At 34.8% G+C, this 21,351-nt stretch overlaps 3 protein-coding genes across 3 annotated transcripts; 1 reads left to right on the plus strand and 2 right to left on the minus strand.

The window, feature by feature from the left end:
• Positions 1-5,493: 5,493 nt before the first annotated feature.
• Positions 5,494-6,749, minus strand: LOC146907718 (uncharacterized). Its single transcript, XM_085729153.1, has 2 exons — positions 6,514-6,749; positions 5,494-5,869 (listed from the first exon to the last, which is right to left on the minus strand). The coding sequence occupies exons 1-2, from the start codon at positions 6,747-6,749 to the stop codon at positions 5,494-5,496; spliced, it is 612 nt and encodes a 203-aa protein (XP_085585279.1).
• Positions 6,750-10,328: 3,579 nt separating this feature from the next.
• Positions 10,329-15,276, minus strand: LOC146907719 (uncharacterized). The gene is made up of 7 exons (XM_085725569.1): positions 14,882-15,276; positions 12,533-12,718; positions 12,283-12,429; positions 11,998-12,099; positions 11,825-11,895; positions 11,642-11,709; positions 10,329-11,091 (listed from the first exon to the last, which is right to left on the minus strand). Exons 1-7 carry the CDS (start codon positions 15,029-15,031, stop codon positions 10,853-10,855), a joined length of 963 nt encoding a protein of 320 aa, XP_085581695.1. The 5' UTR covers positions 15,032-15,276; the 3' UTR covers positions 10,329-10,852.
• A 5,035-nt stretch (positions 15,277-20,311) lies between these two features.
• Positions 20,312-21,166, plus strand: LOC146907720 (uncharacterized). Its single transcript, XM_085729155.1, has one exon. The coding sequence runs from the start codon at positions 20,312-20,314 to the stop codon at positions 21,164-21,166; it is 855 nt and encodes a 284-aa protein (XP_085585281.1).
• Positions 21,167-21,351: the final 185 nt, after the last annotated feature.

The raw sequence follows: 21,351 nt of genomic DNA on the forward strand, positions 1-21,351 counted from the left end.
AGAGTGGTCATAATATCATATCAGAGTGGTCTCAGTACCATAATAGAGTGGTGAAAATACCATATTGGAGTGGTCTTAGCACCATATTTGAAAGTGTATTTCTAGGACGGATCTTATAGTGTAGTAGGACTCTGATACAGTTGTAACTGAGTTGTTTTATCTTGAGTACGTCGTGGTTGATATTCTGCTTGCACAATTTTGGTCAGTATTACAAAACGTTTTAAAGAGATCGACCTAGTCCGCGACTCCGCCTAGTAATCTGTTCGGTGACAGAAAATATTTTTTATCTAATTTTGATTATTGTTCCAAGAATACTTCTCCAACTATAGTGCAGTTGTAGTTACGTCTTATTGATAGTGAATAGGATTAGAGTTTACAGTGTTACAAATCACATACAAATACTATCGTCCAAATTACAATGTTGCAGAAGCTTTATTCATACACACACTCCCGTCGTAGTTTCCACTGAATGAAGAGACATACTGACCGTTATTTCCAGGAACTCTTCAACACTAGGTGTCGGTCACTTTAACAAGCATCGACTATGATACTAATTGTTGTAGAGTTCGGGGAGCGACAGTTGGATAAACCTTCAAAAGAGATGACCATTTTTGGATCTACCCCTTTGTGATTCTGTTTGAATATATAAATAGAGAAGGTTGAGGAAAAAAACGAAAACTCGATTCTTCTAGCCAAACGAGGCTGATTTCGGCGGTGGTCGGGGAGAAAAGGTTGTGGCGGCGGTTGAGGGGGGGGATGAATCAGTTCTGTAAATTAGGGTTTCTAATGAGAAATGAGTGAGAGAGTAGAGTGGTCGCTGATTTCTTGTGGGAGATTGGGTTCGGCCCAATTTTGTTTAGTGAAGTGGTGTAGGCCTAAAACGATGGTGTGGATAGCAATATGTCCAAAATGAATTTTTTTATATTACATTTAAAAAAACAATTTCAACCTTAAAGATTATATTATTTATTTTAAAAACACTTACACTCTCAAATATATCTCACAAAAAAATTATAAGCTTGTAAAGATAAGCTATAAACTCATCATGGAAGCTAGAAACTTATTTAGTTTGGTAAACCAATTTAAAGTAAGGGATAGTTTAGTAAATATTCCTCAAACTATTTGTTATAAAATAAAAGTGGGTCTAAGTTGACAAATTAGTGCAAGTTAACAATCCTCTAAATTTATATGTGGTGACATGCTTAAACTATACTCCCTCCGGTCCTATTTATAAGAAACATTTGATTTTTTTGATTCATTGCATAAATGATGTATTTGGTCTATATTCTACACCAAGTACATTAATTACTCAATGAATCTAAAAAGTCAATTTTTTTCTTATAAATCGGATCGGAGGAAGTATGTTTTAATGAAAATTACTAAAGTAACCCTTAAACTATTAGTTTTAAATGATAAAGATGAAGGATTTCTTTGTCCAATTAAATAACGCATGTGACACACCCACTCTATCAATCAGTTCTATTGCACGTTGTCGATTCTTCTTCCTTCCACCACCAGATCTGACGCCTCCAACCTTCCACCATCACAGGGTCGTCGTCACCCCGTCCACCATCGATTATGGCGCATAGAACATAGAGTCAAGGCGGTATCCCAACCTTCCACCACAAGTATCATATTTATCCAATTAGACGGGAATGAATATCATACTATCCATACTAATGGATACCCATGGACATCTCTACTTTGGACATATACTTTTTTAGAATTGTGATATGTTACGTGAGTGATGGAGTATTTATTTATATATTCATTTTTTTAAGGAATTTGTATATTCAATTATTGTGTTGTATCACTATACCATATCCAATATGACATTATGTCTTAGTTTGACATTTTATATATTTAACAATATTATAGACACATTTATGTTTATGTGTTAATATGTTGTATTGTTATCTCAATCTCAAGTTCGATTCATTGTACCTTTGATCTTTCGTCATGTTTGCATATGAAATTTCAATCTTCAAATGATTTTTTTTTACATATCATATACTTCAGACGAAGAGCTGACAGAGAAATAAAACCTAGATTTCAAGCCTGAAATTCATATCAAAACATAGGTGAAGGACCAACATGACTTGAAAAAAAAATATAAATGGTAAAATTGTTATAAGTTAAAGGACCACAATAATACCTTTGCCTTCTGAATTCAACTTTTTACCATTTATTTATTTTTATCTTATTTATTTATTCATTAATTTTAATTGTTCTTTTTACTTACTCTCTAATTCATTCCCCATTCTTACACATTCCACACGATTGTGTCATTAGAGGGATAACATAGCCATGTATTGGAAAGCTTGTTGAAGGAAGGACAAGTCTTTTTGGGCCTCAACAAGTTTAATGTATTTGTGTGTTGTTGCGACTTATCATATTATGCAACTACTGTTAATGAAAGGTATTTGTCGAAAACCAACCAAAATAAATATGAAATAAAAATTTGTTATTGTCGTGTTCAACTTTAAAATAAAAATTAATTTCGTCTTTGTAATCAAACTAAAGTCACCTGTAAGTGTTTTTAACCGTGCATCGCACGGGATTGGCATACTAGTTATTTGCACAAAGTTTCAATCGTAAAATCAAAGATTATATCATCAACATATATTTGGACAATTAAAATTTCTTTCTACAGAGCATTTTTGAAGAGACTGGAATTAACTTATCTACATTTAAAACCAATGTCCAAAAGAAATTTATCAGGTCTGTCATACCATGCTCTGGGATATTGTTTGAGGCCACAGTGTCTTTTTCAGTTTGTATACAAACTGTTGGTGCTCTAAATCTTCAAATCAATGTAGTTGTTTGACATACACTTCTTGAGAAATGACAATATTCAAAAATACACTTTTAACAATCATTTGGTATAAAGTGATATCATGGTTTATCATATGATAACAATGATCTTATTGCCTCTAACCTAGCTACATAAACAAAAGTTTCTGAAAAATCAATATCTATTTGCCGACTATAGAGAGACAATCTTCACGAAACACTAGCAAATGACCATAGAGTTATAAACTGTTTCATACGCTCTCCCCTTTCCTTTTTCCATATTTTCCCCTTCTAACGCATTCCTCCTCTTTGGCTTACTTTCACCTCCCTCCTTAGAAATTTTCATTTCAATTTGTATTTTCATCATCCCATCTAATTACACCTACCTCAATTTTTATTTTTATTTTATTCATCAACTGCTCACAGCCACGGTTCCCTTCATCGTCGTGCCGAGTTTTCTGTAGAGTTAACCCCTTTGGTGTTTACAAACTTCCACCGCATGAAAATATTTCTATAATTTAGATTGTTGTTCTTTTATTTACTTTGCAATGTAGTCAGGGCCGTCCCATCCCCTAACAATTCGGAGGTGTTTTTGTAATCTTGACAATTTTAATTTAAAAAGTATTTGAAAAAAATATTATCACCACTTGTAATAACAAGTACTCCCTCCGTCTTTATATATAAGCTCCGTTTACCTTTTTCGCATTTCTTAACAAAAGTTGTTAGTGCAATTAATATGTGTATTTTATGTGTGAATATTACTAAATTGTTTTTTGGTTGTATGTGTATTAGATTTGATTTTTCATATTTTAAGACAAGTTAGTAATACTAATCAGAGATATGTTTAGAAAAAAATTAATGCATCTAATAATTTGAAAAGAGATTTATATTTAAGGACTAAATTTTAGTCAAATAAGTGTTTATATATAGAAACGGAAGGAGCATAACGGTTATCCTTTTGCGACATTAATAAATTTGTTTTGTTGTTACATGGGAATAAAATTTTGAAAACAATATCATTAAGTGTGCAAGGAATAATTAGAAGGACCGGACTTTTTTTTTTACCGAACCAAAGTTAACTATTATCATTAATCAACCAATGTTCAATATAAGAAGGATAAGAATAAAAAATACGGTGACTAGCCCAAGAACAGGCCGCCCTAGCTAAAGTATGAGCAACAATGTTCGCTTGTCTCATAACAAACTTCACCTTGAAGTTGGAATGTAAAGATAACTGATGAATAATACTAGAAACAATAGCACAGAATTCCGAATCACCATGGCCTGGAGAGGATAGAGCTTGCACTAGAGTAGATGAGTTGGACTCGAAGACAACCTAGTTCCATCTGTTCTCATCAGCAAATTGAAGGGCGTCGAGTAAGGCTACTGCCTCCCCCTCCAATACTGTCATATTTGTCCGCTGCAATTTCGTTTGAGCCCGAATAAATTGCCCGCTGGAGTCTCTAACACGATGTAATATGGTTACGGTCATGGAATGCGGCATCCACATTGCACTTCAACTAAGACTCGCTCGGTTTCTCCCAAACTAAGGTGTTACCTTGCACTCTATTCTGCCCGTGTTGAACAACCAGTGGTGAAGGTTGTTTATGAACCTCTTGCCATTGCTGCCATGCATCTAGAGCTGCCCTCCCAATGCTCGTTTAAGTATGATGAGCGTCATTCCAAATGACATCATTATGTGCAGCCCAAATTTGCCAAAGAAGTAAAGTCACCCGACCAACAATGTCTCGGCTTTCTGAATGACATATATCAAAAACAAAATCTGTCAAACTACTCACAGTTCCAACTCGCAGTTGCAGCACAGTCAAAAGCCTTGCCCAATACCAACTCTCATGCGCCATCATACAACCCACAAAAGCATGTCAATCATCCTCATCAACTGTATCACACCAGGGGCATATCATCTCACATTGTACATGTCGTGATTGTAACCGGAGTTGAGTCGAAACACACTCTCAGTAAATCCTTCATCGCAAATTACGAGCTTTATGAGGGGAATTCACCTTCCAGATTCTATGTCACTCTCCATCAACATGGAATCGATCAGTATGTAGCAACTCCATCATAGCCAGTTTATAACCAGTCTTAATAGTATACCTCCTGCTACGTTCCATCATCCACGCTATTCTATAATTCTGAACTTCCGCAAACAGTGGTATGTCGATAATAGCTTGCACCATATCATCTGAAAACAAAGATTCAATCTTATCAATATCCCAAATCTGTTCCTCGGCAGCTATCAAGTCAGACACACTCATACTATGCAAACCTTGGCTTTGTGGGGATTGGATCCAGCTACCTTGAACACCTCGAACCCATGGATCATTCATCACGTTGACCTGCTTCCCATTTTCGATTGTCCACCTACATCCATATAAAAGTAGCTGACGCGAATTCCAAATACTCCGCCAAGCAAAGCTCAGGTTATAACCAAGTTTAGAACCCAAAAATGAAGAACTGGAAAAGTACCTCGATTTAAAAACTCTAGCAACCAGAGATTCAGGTTTCGACTTAAAACTCCATCCATACTTAGCTACCATAGCGAGATTAAAAGCTTTGAAATTCCTAAACCCCATTCCACCGAATTCTTTAGGGCATGCCACGCGTTCCCATGCCATCCTTTTAATCCCACGCGTTCCCCGCCCCACCAAAACGCATTGATCATCTTCTCAATATCATCTATAACTGAATTCGGTAGAAGTAAATAGTCATTATGTATGAAGGAATAGATTGTAACACAGATTTGATCATAACTTCCTTGCCCGCCTTCAATAATGCTTGTCCCATCCATGCGTTTATTCGTTTCCAAATACGATCCTTGATAAAAGAAAAAACAGACCTCTTATCTCTACCAATCATCGAAGGTAATCCTAAATACTTTCCCATACCCATCACATGCCGGACACCAATAATGCGTGACAAATCCTCTTGCGCTGCCTCATTCATATTGCGACTGAAAAATACCTCAGACTTTGATAAGTTAATTTCTTGTCCAGATGTTGCCTCATGAGTTTTAGGAATAGTGAGTAAACGTTGTGCTTCCACCACATTGGCCCTGCAAAACAAGAAACAATCGTCTGCAAACAACAGATGGGACACCACTGGTACGCCATGACATACTTGTACCTCATGAATATAACCTATATTAACTGCCTTATGGATAAATATGGTGATAACGGGTCACCCTGGCGCAACCCTCGGCCGGGTACAATAGACCCCACTCTATCAAAATTCATAAGCACTGAATAAGTAACAGAACTAATGTAACATCCCAGACTGCTTTTAGGATTGTCGACTGACCCCACAAACCAACACGAGTCTTTTCAGCGTGTTTTGTCCACACTCGCACGCTTATCGGGAAACTTCCCAGTAGGTCACCTATCCCAAAATTGCTCCAAGTCAAGCACGCTTAACTGTGGAGTTCTTATGGAATGAGCTACCGAAAAGAAGATGCATCTTGTTAATATAGGTAGTACCAAACAATTCTTATAAGCCTTCCTTTAACCATGCAATCCCATACCTGCACGGCATCAGGATCCCTCTCATTCTGATGTGATTTTGTTTTGCCTACAAGCTTCCAGGAGCCGGACCACTCCCTGCCCTCATCAGCCTCAGGCGTTACATGCCCGCCAAGCGGAGGCGTTACAACTAACACACATCATCATCCACTGGATCCATTTCTCACTAAATCTCATTCACATAAGCACACCACGAAGAAACCCCCAATCCACTCTATCATAAGCCTTGCTAATATCAATCTTGAGAGCCAATTCCCCTCTCCATCCCTTCGTCTTTCTCTTCATTGAGTGGATTATCTCGGTAGCTACTAACACATTGTCTAGTATAGAACGACCCACGACAAACGCTGACTGCTCCTCTGCCACACATTTATCCAAACACCATTTCAGGCGATTAGCGAGCAACTTCGACACCATCTTATACAACACATTACAAAGAGATATAGGCCAAAAATCCTTCATATTATCTGGTTCTTCGCACTTCGGGATCAAACAAATATTTATTGCTGTAAGGTTTGAAGGGAAGTAACCACAATCCAACGAAGAAGTGGCTGCCTGAATGATATCATCACACACACATGCCAGAATCTCTGATAAAATGCCTGGATTAGAAAGACTAGACTTAGATGTAGTACCATGTACACTTTGAACTATGTTCTCTTATCCTAACAAGACGCGTGTATTTCAACATTCTTTCTCCTGTCACTCTAACTAGTATATCGGAACTGAACCATAGCATCAACATCGGTCGTCCTTACTGAAACTACATTAAGAATGTTGGTTCAGTAAGCTGTCAAAATATATTCCTTTTGAACCCCAAATAAACATTGGATGCCTTATACACAAAAACGGAATATGGGTAGACAAGAATGTTATGGGATCTCAAATTTCAAACGTTGGATCTAGAAATAATTTTCGATTCCGATTAGTATCTCATAGCACCATTGTTTTGGAAGAAAAAAGAAACTACTAGAAAGAGGTTAGTCTAGGGGTCACTATCCCTATAACATCCGCTAAAATCAAAGAGCTTAAACTTGAAGGACACTACTCATACATACACAATCCAGGGGCATGCTCACAACCTAAGTTTGCAAGAGCTTCTGCAAACGAATTCGCCTTGCGATAGAAATGACATACCTTAACCTCCCACTCCAGCGCAAGCAATCTAAGAAATTCTTGAATGTGGCGCCAACCAACCACATCCCCGTCCTTGTTTATTTGCAGTGTATGTACAGCCACACTCGAACCAACATGCAACTCCACCTTAGAAAAATCTATGCTAATTACGCGTTACATCGCCCCAAGTTTCGAGAAAAAAACATCAAGCCACTGCCCATTGGTTTCCCGTATTTACGTCGTGCTTTATTCCTTTTGTTTTATTAAAAAACAATTAATTGCTTTTATGGACCAACAAATTGCTTTTTGTTGAAATTAATCAAAAGTATGATAATATATTGAATATGTACATAAGAATAGAGTGAAAGAGATAAAGAGAAAACAAGATGGTATATTATATTACTTCATAAGTGTGTCCATACATTGCAATATATGTCCTATTTATAAGACACAAATCTATGTCCTATTTATAAGACACAAATCGGTAGATGAATAATCATATTACAATCCTCTTACTAGTGGGAGTTACAAGGATGTGAAAGGTTAATGGATGGACATCTAATAATTGATATTTTCAAGGTTAAGGTATCACCTTATCTATGTTTGTTTCATGGATTCCTATGATTTATATGCTGATATGATTTTTATGAAATTGTTTCCTGATATTGTATCCAATAGAATACTCCAATAAAGAGAAAACAAGATAGTATATTGTTCAACGAAAAGTTGTTGAAAATATTAGCGCGTATGTTCTTACTCTTACGACATTATGGTTTATGTAAGGTATGAGAGGTAAAAAAAATCTAGAAATATGTCAGATGTTATGATAAAGCAAGGTCTACAAGCTGATCTTGTTACTTGCAGATTCAAAAATGTGCAACTATAAATCTAACAACAATGCTATTTGTCAAAAAAGAAAGAATTTGTTGTGATAGTGAGTATTGAACAAAGAATGTATGACTGGAAGTGATGGGTTTGTTTTGCCAAAAAGGGATTGTTTTAATAAGAAAAGAAAAGGCATCAGTGTCTAAAAACCAGAACAAAAGTGAGTTTTTATTGAAAAGAATAAATTTTATATTTTACAAGTTATCCTGATGCGTACAATACACCAAAAGTGAGTTTTTATTGAAAAGAATAACATTTTTGATGTTTTAGTTATGTTTGTAAGTTTTTTTAATAATCCTTTTGATAGAAATAATTTAGAGAGTAGTGTATTTTCAAGATTTATAAAAAAAATGTACTAGTATTTAACTCCAAAATTTTGATTTAAAAAAGATAGACCTTGAACTCGGGATCTCCGAGTTCAAGCCTCGTTAATATCCTTAGAGGGAAGTGATTTAGAGTCCCAAGTAAAAAAGAAAATATGCTATTTTGTATTTGTTCTTCTATAAAAAAAATAATAATAATTCAAAAGCTAATCAAAATAACTTTTCATCTTCGGCAAAAAATAAAAAATTTGTTTGACAAAATGATTTTTTTTTGGTTGAAAAAAGGTTAACCAAATGATTTTTTTATTTTTTTTTTGCAAGTTAACCAAATGATTTTAAATAAAATGTTTAGATACAAATACAATTAAAACACCAAAAAAAAATTGTTAATAAATTTTAAACGAAACGGGTCCATAATCATTTTGTTTTTGACAAAAACAAAACGATATTCATTCGTTCAAATTGATAGAATACATTCGAATCTAGATCGCTAAAAACGTAAAATGTGAATCTCCGAACAAACTCACATCACTCAAGTTAATAGCATACAACTGCAAAATGCTTACAAATAGTATGATAAAATCTAAATCACTAGAATGCCCATGCTTCCGGATCTGCAACGTTGACGTCCAAATCATTGATTGAATCTGTGATTGAGTGAATCTTCTTTCAAGATGAACCAAACGAACACTGCATCAAGACGCGAAATCAAACAACGCCGCACAAGACGACGACCAATACAACACGAACTCAAACGAAGAAATCACAGATGCAGAGGGGAAAAATCACTTAAGTTTTTTGACCTGAAAGAAAGGGGAAAAAAGATGCAGAGGGGTGATTCTAGGTCAAAAAAAATGACCTGAAACCACCCCTCCTTGATGAGTGAGAGAGAAAGAAAACTTAGAGAGAAGTTAGAGTTTCTCTCACTAAAAAACTAGGGCCGACTTTTTTTTATCCATCGGGTTCATAATCATTATGCTACCTACTTTTTTTTTTAATTGATTATGCTACTACCTCTGCTGTTAATTATAAGAATATTTTGATTTTAGATTTATTCAATTAATGATGTATGCGATTTATATTATATGGGCTACATATACCATCAATTGAATGAACTAAGTCAAAATTTACTTATAACGTTGAGATGAGGTGTGATTGAATACATACGTACGTAAAATGTCACCTCTGTCCAAAAAAAATATAACGACTTATGAAGGAAAAAGAAAATTCCAGTCTGTAGTTTTGGTATATTCTTTACAGAAATTTGATTAGTCAAGTTGAACTTTTCCGATGACTAGATGAGCTTGGTTGTGGGTTCCGGTCGCATTAAGTTGTAGGAGTAAACGATGTTGGCCATTGAATAAAATATCCTTCATCTTCCATTGTTTCCAACACTTGGTTTATTAAATTTGTAAATAATTTTTGTCTCAAGTTCAAACTCAAATTTGGGCATGCATAGTATAATTTATGTTCTACAAAGCTCGAGGATTAATCTTTGTAGTTACACAAGATATACCTAGATTACAATAAATGTATTCAAAACTAAAATATTCTTTGCAGTTTCCAAGTGATCTCCTGGTCAGATCCAGAAGTCTATATTTCAACCATCATGTCCTTAGTTCAAAACTGGTAATGGAGGAGTCCAAGAGTCAAAAGAAAGGAAGGAAAAATGTTCAAAAAAAATGGAACAACTGATTGCCACCATAGATGTCCATTGTACACATGCAGTTAACTTGTACAAATGCCCACCTCACCAACAGCTCAATTTTCCTCAATACATCAACATCTCAATTTTTGTTTACACCATATAGATCAAAGCAGTGTCCAATTGAGAAAAGAAAAAAGAAAAGAAAAAAAACTATTTCGTTATCGTCAACTACAAAGATATTCAGACTAAACTACGCTTTGCTACAATTGAGATCTTACTCTCAGCTACAACTACCTACACCCTCTGGTCACTATTATAAGCACAAAAACCAAATTTTAGGTTCATTGTGTATCTGGTCATTGGCCAGATACATCAGTTATTCAATGAACCTAATAAATGACATTTTGCTTATAATAGTGTCCGAATGGTGTATACACAGTCAAAAATGTGTCCGTGGCTACCAAATATGAAAATCCAACACCACAAAATTTCCTACCATGAATATAACTGAAGTGATGGGTATCATATATGATGGAAAATGCTGTCTGCTAACGACTTTGATAGCTGGAAAGAAGGGACTTCAGTGTCTCGTAAGTCATAAAAACAATACCGACGCCGGGAACAACCTTGTAGTACTCAGGCAAAATGCCTCTATACAAACCTCGTATCCCTTCATTACGAAATATGTGACCAAATGTCCCGAACAAACTGGTATTATAGACACGTGCTCGACCACCAACCCCTTCTAACTGCATCCTTCGCCTTACAAGATCCAACGGAAATGTTGCTGCGAGTGCAAGAGACAAAGAAAGTCAATATTGAAAATACAATCTGACACTAGCTAACAGATTCATTTTAAAGAGTACAGAAACATGATGTGTTTCAAACAAGGGCACTTGAGCATCATGCAAGAAAGTCAGCTTATATCATAAGATGCACTGAATTAACTCACCAAGCATGCAACTTATAACAGCACCAAATCTGTTTATACCAATCACAAGCAATTTTTACAATAAGCCAAACAAAACTATTGAATCGCATTCTACAGCCAACTAGTTGTTTTTGTTTGTGCGTTCCGGATTAACACAGGGTCAGCCTGATTGTTTCTTGGGAGCTAGTTTTATGTATCAGCTATATCTGAATTCATCTTTTTTCCCAAGGATTTAATAACCACACATGTGCATCATGCAAGAAAGTAGGCAAACGTTACAAAACGCACCACACCACCAAGTAGGCAACTTCTAACAGCATAAAATGAGTACTTAACAATCACATTATGATAAGCTATACAGATCTATTTGAGAGATCAGATGTAGCAACAGTCAATAAACACCCACCTGTTGCTGATACAATGCCCGAAAGACTTCCACAAGCAAGACTGACCATAGCATTTGAATCATCCGGCCTGAATCAAAAAATAAAATAGACCGTAATTATTTACAAAACCATATGTACGAAGCAAGAGGAAGTAACCTTCAGCATAAAGAGCACCTCAATTCAGTGCAAGTTAGTATATTCACCTTTGAGACTTCCAAAAAGAACGCAAGCTCTCGTAAGCGGAGAAACTTAAAGCTATGCAAGGCCCAACACCCTGTACCAAATAAAGTATGTAGTAATATCAGTTGCAAGATAAAGCAGGTATCAAAATAAAGAAGCAAAAGGAGGAATTAAAAAATGCATCATGAACACACACCAACAACGTTGCACCAAGTCCCTTGTACATTCCAAAGAATCCTTCATCTCTGCAAATTGTGGTAAAAGCATGGTAGATTCCCTTGTAGTATATGACATTTCTCTGCATTGGAAACATAGCATAACAGTCTCAACTCTCGGAAAAAATATACTCACAAACAGAAGAGTTGCTACTTTTTTGATAAGTGGCTGTTAAAATATAACCAAGACATTATTTTATTCAATGCATGCCATTAGGGGCTTAAATATAGTGTCAAAAATTCAACAAACAAAAAGTGGCAATTACCTGTGCTGCAAGTCGTGTTCTTACTAAATCCAAAGGATATAAAGTCGAGGCAGCTGTCATACCTGACAAACCACCACTGACAAAGTGCACAAAGACATCACTACTAGCCTTTGCTTTATGATTCTCCCCCAGAACAGAATGCAATAGCTGAAAGAAAGAAAAAACAACTATGAGATAGATTCAAACTTAAGGAACATAAGCACCAAATTCTGAGCTACACACAGATTATGTAAAGAACATCAGAGCATACATTCTTGTAACATTCATAAGTATAGAAATTGACTGCAGAATAAGGGAGACGATGAGCTATTGTCACTAAATTGCCTTTCCAAAATGCTCTAAATCCTTCTTCTTTGACAATACGTTGAGCCTCGTACAAAAGGCTAGTCTTGCTCAGTGTTGCAACATGGCCGACATCAAAATGCATACCTTGTACCTGATAAAGTTAACGCCCATAAATTATTCAGATAAATACCAGTTGAACGAACTACAGCAGTACCAACAAGGTTTTAATGTGGATATAATATATAGACACAAACATTCCCAATTAAACAACCCAGCTACATTACATTTTAGTATTATAAAATGATCATTAAAAATAAAGAAAAGAAGTTATAACATGCAAATTTGCTATCATGATTACCAGCAGACAATCTCTTCAATTTTTCATCATAACAACCAAGCTACAGAAATAATAGGCTAAACTTTGAACTACTCTTGCCTTCAAAATCCCGTCTCCTAGTCTAGTAATAACAGGGCTTGGTTAGTTTGAACGAGGTAACGAATCAAATCTCAACATCACAATTGTACAAAAACGATGAGTGCTAGCAACACACTCCTTCCATAAAAAACTCTCCTATTGATTGAAATCAAATAGATCCCACCAAATCATGTATTTTTCAATAAATTTAGTGAGACCCATATAAATATCAAACAATAAAAGAGTGTGTTGCTAGAATAATTTTACAAAAGATAAACATTAGCCTTCAGAATAACCATAATATAGAAATGGAATTTTCAACACATTAAACCAACCCGTGGCAAGCACCGGCTGATAAATTACATTCCCATTGTGAATCATTGAACTTACACCTCTTAAGAAGTAAGAACTAATCAACTTCTTATCCTTATATTGTTTACTGCATATTTGGATTCAACCTATTTGGTTTTTCTAGAGTAGAATAGATTTTACCTTCAAAATTGAACATCACTCAAAGCTGAGATTTATAATTTTATCTCTAACTATGAAACACAGACACTCCTCGGATTAGGCGTGTCCCCTGCGACAGGACACCGACACATATAATTACACTGAATTATGTGATTTTATCATATTATTAGCGGTGTGGCGTGTCCGTGTCGTGTCCGTGTCCGTGTCCATGCCTCATAGTCTCTAAACATACGGAGCTTCTACCTTCAAACATAACACTTAAAGCTGAGATCTATAATTTTATCTCCAAACATGATATTTCAAAACTGAAATAGAGATCTTCTACCTTCAAACATAACTTTTCAACCTAAAATTAAACATCACTTAAAGCTGAGATTTATATAATTTTATCTCCAAACATGATATTTCAAAACCGAAAAACAGAGCTTCTACCTTCAAACACAACTTTTCGACATAAAATTGAACATCACTTAAAGCTGAGATATAATTTTATCTCCAAACATGATATTTCAAAACCGAAATACAGAGCTTCTGCCATCAAACCTAACCTTTCAACCTAAAATTTGTTATCAAACTATATGAAGGCATCCACATATTACATTCAACTAAATAAAATAAAAAAATCAATTTTTACAAAATCAATTCAATTCAAAATTAATTTTCCTCACAATAAAACTAAATACACACTAAAATACAGGACAGTTTCAATTTATTTCATTTTTTTGGTCAAATAGCTACCGGCACAAATCACACACTTAAACTTTAGTGTCCGGAGAAGTGGGAAATCACAGGTTCACACGCACCCCAACAAATCAAATGTCCTTCCATCTACTCCCTCCGTCTTTTTTTATAAGCAAAAAACACTAATTCACACTTATTAAGAAAACCAATGCTTAGTGATTTGAGGTATAATTTTTTGTGTTCTCCTTGGAATAAGTTTCATGGAAAGATGTAAAAATAATTCTCATTGGTTAAAAATTATGGAGAAAATAAAAAGAGAAACAAATTGAATGCAACATGCATTTAATTTTATATTGGAAAAGATGATTTGTTTGAAAAAACACAATAATAACATAAAAGTTGGTGTTTTTTGCTTATATTTTGATACAAAGAAAATGAGATTTTTTTGCTTATATTTTAGGACGGAGGGAGTAACTGAATTGTACTTACAAGAAACATACACATCTCTAAAAAGTAATTTATGATATTTCTGTGACAAATACTTAAAAAAAAAAATAGCTCTCAAATAACTACGAAGCAATGACACACAGGACACCGAACACGACACCGGTAAAACTTCAAAAAAAATTAGAATTAATTAAATGTAATGACATATGCGGGTGTCATGTCAATGTGTCAGACACGAGACATGTCTTTGATCAGATGCCACAGAGCTTCATAAATTACAAGAAAAGAATAAAAGGAAACCTGAAAAAGAATGGTGAGTCTAGAAAGAGGAGCAGTGCATGTTTTTCCAAAAGCACCAGCCAAACCACCAGCTAAAAGCTGAGAAACAGTTCCAATCTGTGATTGTTGATTGTTCAATACTCTCTGTCTTCCTTCAACCACCGTTCCCATTCTCAGACACCGCCAAATTAATCAAATAATAATAATAAATTAAATTAAATACCCTTCTTTCCTTGAATGGGTTTTGTGGTGAATGAAACAGAGAGAAATTGGAAAGAAGGGTTGAAAATTGAAAACGAAGGTGTGTGGAAAAGAAGAGAAAGAGTAAAAGTAAAAGGTGAAGAATATAGGGTTTATGATGTGAACAAAGGAAAGAGCGAGGATTTGAATTAGGGTTTTTCGGAGTTGGACTATGTGACGTGGTCTTTGCTTCCTTTCCGTTTATTGTCGTGGCTTACACTCTTGTCGCGTGAGTCTTGTGGTTAAGGAAACTATATGCAATTTATTTTTGTTTTAAAGATTTTAGCCGGATGTTTGGAGTTCGAATCCGGTCTCTACATAAAGGTCTGTTTGGATTGAGTTTATATAAAACAGTTTATAAAAAAAATAAGCTTTTATTAATTATTGATAAACTTGTTTAAGTAGTTTATGAAAAAACAACTTATGAAGATACAATATTTGTTAGTGGGAACTTATGAATTAATATAAAAGCTTATTTATTGGCATAAGCTAATTTTCATAAGCTCAAAATAAGTTCAATCCAAACGAGGTCATATTATGCTTAGTAACTGAGTTAAGCTTGTGGGAACTTACCCTTGGTTGTTAATTTTCTCTGGCTGGCAAATATAATAATTGAAGAGTGTTGATAAATTTAAGGTCAAATATCTCTTTTGGTCCTTTAAGTTTGACAAAAATAATAGGCTAGTCCTTTAAGTTTTTTAAGTTTCAAATAAATCCTTAAAAAGATATATTTTAAACTTAAAAATCTTCAAATATGTGCATTAAATTAACAACTTAAATGACTTATTTGAAACTTAAAAAAATGTAAAGGACATATATTGGAAACTTAAAAAAATTTAAAAACTTATTTGAAATTTAACAAACTTAAAAGACTACCCCCATATGTTTGTCAAATATAAAGGATCAAAAGACGTATTTTGCCTAAATTTAAAGGGGCGTGATAACAAGTGCCCTATCAGCCCTATGGTAGGCCACTTGTTAAGAAGTTTAAAATGGAAATAAGTGAAAAACAAAAAGTCAACTTTTAAGGTTTAGAGGTGTTAAATGTATCATTTCTAAGATAAAGTTTTTTTTTTTATTTCTTATCAAGTGCCCTTAAATTGTTTTAAGTGAAAAATTTAAATGTTTGATTGTTTAGTAACGAAGTATCATATTATATTAAAATGCTTAGATTAAGCTTCATTAGTTAATTATGTAATGTAACTCATTTGGGGTTGGTCTAGTGATTGGTTTGGGATCTTGGAGTGTGCTCCTCTCAAGATCCCAAGTTTGATTCCCTCTAGTGTCAATTTCGGTGGGCGAAGTCCATACAAAGTTATGATTTGACTTTAAATGGGCCCCTGCAAGTGGGCGGCGTGATTGGTCCCCTCGAATTATATGTAAAATGTATTTTTTTTATCAATTATATAATTCTATTGTTTCAACTATATATAGGGGTGTTTGCAGTGCAGTTTAGTTTAGTTTAGAGGTTAAAAGTCATCAGAATCGTAAAATAAAAAACATGTGTTTTTAGGTTGATTGGAAAAGAAGAAGGGGAAAAGGGCTAAGAGAAAATATAACCAAAATGGGCTATTTTGGGCTGAGTGAGTGTTTCGTTAAGTCTGCGGTTTGGTTTGATTTGGTTCGGATGATAAAATAAAAACCAGGGCCGGCCTAAGGGCTAAGCAACCCAAGCAAGGGCTTTAGGCCTCAAAGTTATAGGTGAAAAAAAAGCCTCTAAAAAATTAATTTGGTTATAAATATATTCTATGATAGATAAATTACAGACATTTGCATAACATAACTGATTACTAAAAAGACCTCAATTACTCTTGGTTATGAATTTAAATTTTGAACTCCACAAAATTGATTTTATATAAATATTATGTTAGAAAAATATATTTTTAAAGGCCACATTAAATTTTTTGTTTTAGGCCTCTTAATCTCTAGGACCGGCCCTGATAAAAACTACAAACCAAATTGCCCGGCTGAGTGAAAAAGTGACCTGAATACATTCAACCCAAACGCGGTTTTTGGTTTAGGTAGGTTCGATTTGTGGTTTTTCTATTGGGTTGATTCGGTTTTGAATACATCTAACTACATCTTCACATGTCGGTCACCTTACTTCTCCATGTCTGGTAGATAATAGAATATTTATTCATCTATTAACTTCTAATGTCTCGTTCAGTTGACATATAAAATATTATTACGTTTTGATAGCGGTTTGTGATTGTAAACCTGGCCTAATGTCTTGCAACTAGCATCTGCAAATGAATCTATAACATATCCCTTAGATAAATAAATAATAATAAAAAAAGTCTATGTTCAACAGTTTCTAAATCAAAAAATCAATTTCATACTTTAACGTCGAAAAAGCGTTAAGCGCAATAATAAACTCATTGATATAGCGAAACAATATTTATATATAATCAATCATACCAATTTTTTTTTTTAAAGAAGCTAAATCAATCAAACCAAGTATTTACATTATGGTCAAAGCTAACTACACATAATCCCAACATAAAGGAGAACCAATCCATTTCTCTCCCTCTCTCTTTTGTGAGCCGTCAGCTGAAACCCTAATTTCTTCTCCTTCATCCACCAAAGAGAGATGGTTTAGGGTCAATTTTTGACCCTAAATCACCCCTCTAAATCGTTTTTCTCCTTCCCTTTTTATTTAAATAAGTGATTTTCACATCAAATTAGGTTTTCCTTTTGTGATTTCGTCGTCTTAATGCGACGCTATTTTGTTTGTCGTCTTTGTGCGACGTTGTTTGTATTTTCCCTCTTGTTCAGGTGTTTGTTCAGTTCAAATTGTCAGACCAGCTTCGATCCAGTGCAGATCCAACCAATGAATTTGGCGTCATCAACGTTGCAGATCCGGAGGCATGGCTATTCTGAGGATTTTAGTATAGTCATATTTGTAGGCTTATGTACTTTGCCGTTTTATACTATTAACATGGATGTTGTGAGTTTGTTCACAGATTCATCCTTCTTATTTTTAGCGAATTTGTATTGCATCGATGTACTCTATCAATTTGAATGAATGAATGTCGTTTATCTTGTGTCAAAAAAAAAACATAAAAGAGAACCATAGCTACACATGATAATGTAGCTAACAAACATATATGAAGAGAGATTAAATGAAGCATCATTGACTTGAATCTTCAAGATGATGAAGCACCACCTTGTTTTCCAACCTTCTCCTCTTCTCTTCTACGTTTCTCTAACTTAGAATGCCATTATATACCGAAAAATAATGTTAAAGTGATCTCTATTTAAAGAGTTTCCAAAATTACATTAAAAGAGTTTCCGAAAAATAATGTCCTTTAATGTAATTTTCATGTATGGCCCACACTCATACTCTCTCCTTCTGAAAAAAATCAGATCAACCAAAAACAAACAAAAAAGCCTTCACGGTGGCTGCCATGTATGTTACAACGGGAAGCTGAAGAAAAAACCCATGGTATTGGAACCGACCAAAACCAAAGATCTGCATAATCTCCCACATCAACATAGTCGGCTGTTGGCTGTGTCATCAAAAACCGTCGTCACACCCCAACAAGCATGGCATCGTAACGCCGGACCGCAGTTCCGACACTTCCACCCTTCGTGTCAGCACCACCGTCATATGGCATAGCCGCCGAAATTTCCGTTGAACACAGTACGGCGCGTTCGCATGAAAAAAGAGAAAGAGGGCGTGGGCCAGGCATGAAAATTACATTAGAGGACATGTGTTTAATAACAATTAAAAAAGATAGAAGGGTATTTTTTGTCCAAATCAATTAGGTGTAGGATGCTAATACACACCTTCTAAAATTGAAGTGGGTGTGTATTAGCATTCCCCTATTATATAATATGCATCAGTAATAACTTTGCGATTTCAATAGTAATATTCTATTTAAACTATCAACCTACTAGATGAACCAATGAAATAGAACTAAATCTATATCAAATGTTTGGTTAATGAATAAATTGAAGAGTAAATTACACTCCCCTTCCCTCTTATGTTAAAATATACACCCCCTCCCCTTTTATTCAAAGTATATTAGAAAAAATTTCACTCCCCTCCCCTAAGAGAAGCTTAAATTACATTTCTCTCCCCTCTTATGTTAAAATCTACACTTTAATCCCTCAATATTTTTATTTATTTCTAATAATCTAGCAAAAAAATAATAATAATCTAACACACTTCGAAAAAAATAGTATTGTGGGTCTATTTTAATATAATAAAAAATTGAATACATATTTTTCGCTATTTTTTATTCACAATTTCATTAACATATAGTTTTAAACCCTATTATAAAATATGAAGCAACCCAAAATAAAATTAAAATATGTGAAAAATTACTAAAGACAATAAAGTATGGTTATTTAAAAGTTAATTTTATCCACTAAATTATAAAATCAATAGCGAAATATTTAAATTTAATTATCATTAACATTTAAATTATAAAGAAATGAATTATTTTTTCTTAAATGGTGGTTCAAAATCAATATATATCATAAAAATATTTATTTATGTTAAAATAGATTAAAGTGTAGTCCATGTTTAATTATAAGGGAGGGGGTTGTAATTCAAGCATCTTATAAGGGAGGGGAGTATAAATTTTACTTTTCAAGGGAGGGAAGTGTATATTCTAACATAAGAGGGGAGGGGAGTGTAATTCAAGCATCTTTGAGGGGAGTGGAGTGTAATTTACTCTAAATTGAAATCACAAACACTTAATTGGCTCAATAAATCAAAAGTTGTAATTTATTCAAATTAACTCTAAATTAAATATTAAAATAATAAAAATAGATTATAAACTTAATTTAAAGACTCTAAAAATATTAACTAACGAGGAATAATCACATCCCCTTGAATATATACTCCTACAACTTATAACGTGACCACTCTGCACAATTTTATCTCTTTTATTATTTTTCTTCTCCTTTTACTTCCCTAATGCAAAATAGTTGGACAAAGGCGACAAGTCTTATGCGACCAAAGAAATAAAGTCGAAACTACAAAAACTTTGGAAGACAACAGGAGCATGGCATATGTTGTCTTTAGGAAGAGGGTATTATGAGTTTTTCTTTACAACAGAGATGGATATGCGCACGGTCTGGGCTGTGGGCACGGTGAACTTGAAGCTGGGAGTCCTTAGGTTTTTTGAGTGGTTCAAGGATAAGCGCAACACACATTCTCAGGTGTGGATTCGATTTCTCGAATTGCCTTAGGAGTATTGGATGGAGCAAACACTCTGTGAGATTGTCAGTGCGGTTGGTACACCTCTTTTGATCGACAATGCGACATCCAAGCGCTTGTTCGGTCATTATGCACGTATTATGGTTGACATGGATTTCTCTAGCAAGCTCTTTCATGAAATTTTGGTCGAAAGGGAAGGGTATGCCTTTACGGTGAAAGTGGCCTATGAATGGTTACCAAATTTCTGTTCTCACTATCAGAATATAGGCCACGATGCCACTGCTTGCAGACGGCTCTATCCTAGAAAGGAAACAACGACACCTAAGGATCAGATTGCGCAGGGGAAGAAGCAAGTCCCTGTAAAGAAGGTTGCTTGGGTACCAATAAAAGATAATCCTTTGGGCATTGGTTCCTCTGTAGCTTTTGGCTCCTCAAAAGAAAAGGATTCAGAACTTATAACTGTTGATGAGGAAATGGAAGCAGTCCCACAACCGTCCATGAATTCAAATGTTACAGTTCAAAAAACAATTGAGGCCGCACCTTTGGAGGAGGAAATGGAAACTGTCTCACATCCGCATCACCAATCCACGAATTCAGATATTCCAGTTCAAAAAACACTTGAGGCCGCATCTTTGGATGCTACATTGGAGCTTGGTGCATCGTCCCTATCCCATGGGGACGAAATTATTAACCACACAGATGACATCCCGGTAGAAACACAAACAACTATGGTAACTCCTATTTCTCATAGCTCTGCTATTAATGATAATACTTTTAGCATACAACTTGAGAATGCATCTGATGAGATAGCTAGAAATGATTTGGAGGAGAACCAAGAACATATTTTATCTCCCATCAAAGAAAAAACATTAGATATCAGCAGTATTGTGGCTTAGGATGATGCTCTGGTAGATTCGGTGTTGCAGAAGGACTTAGATTTTATGCAAACTTGGATAGCAAAGGCTGCTGTGAATGAGGTGCCATTTAAAGAGGTAGTTTCAAAGTCCCAGAAGAAAAAAAAAGAATTTGCAAAAGACTTCATGCAAAACCCGCTCTCAGGGTCCTCTTCCACCGTTTAAAT

Source organism: Medicago sativa, chromosome 7, assembly GCF_051527215.1.
Source record: "Medicago sativa cultivar Bolivia chromosome 7, Bolivia_mono, whole genome shotgun sequence".
In the NCBI taxonomy this organism is placed as follows: Eukaryota; Viridiplantae; Streptophyta; class Magnoliopsida; order Fabales; family Fabaceae; genus Medicago; species Medicago sativa.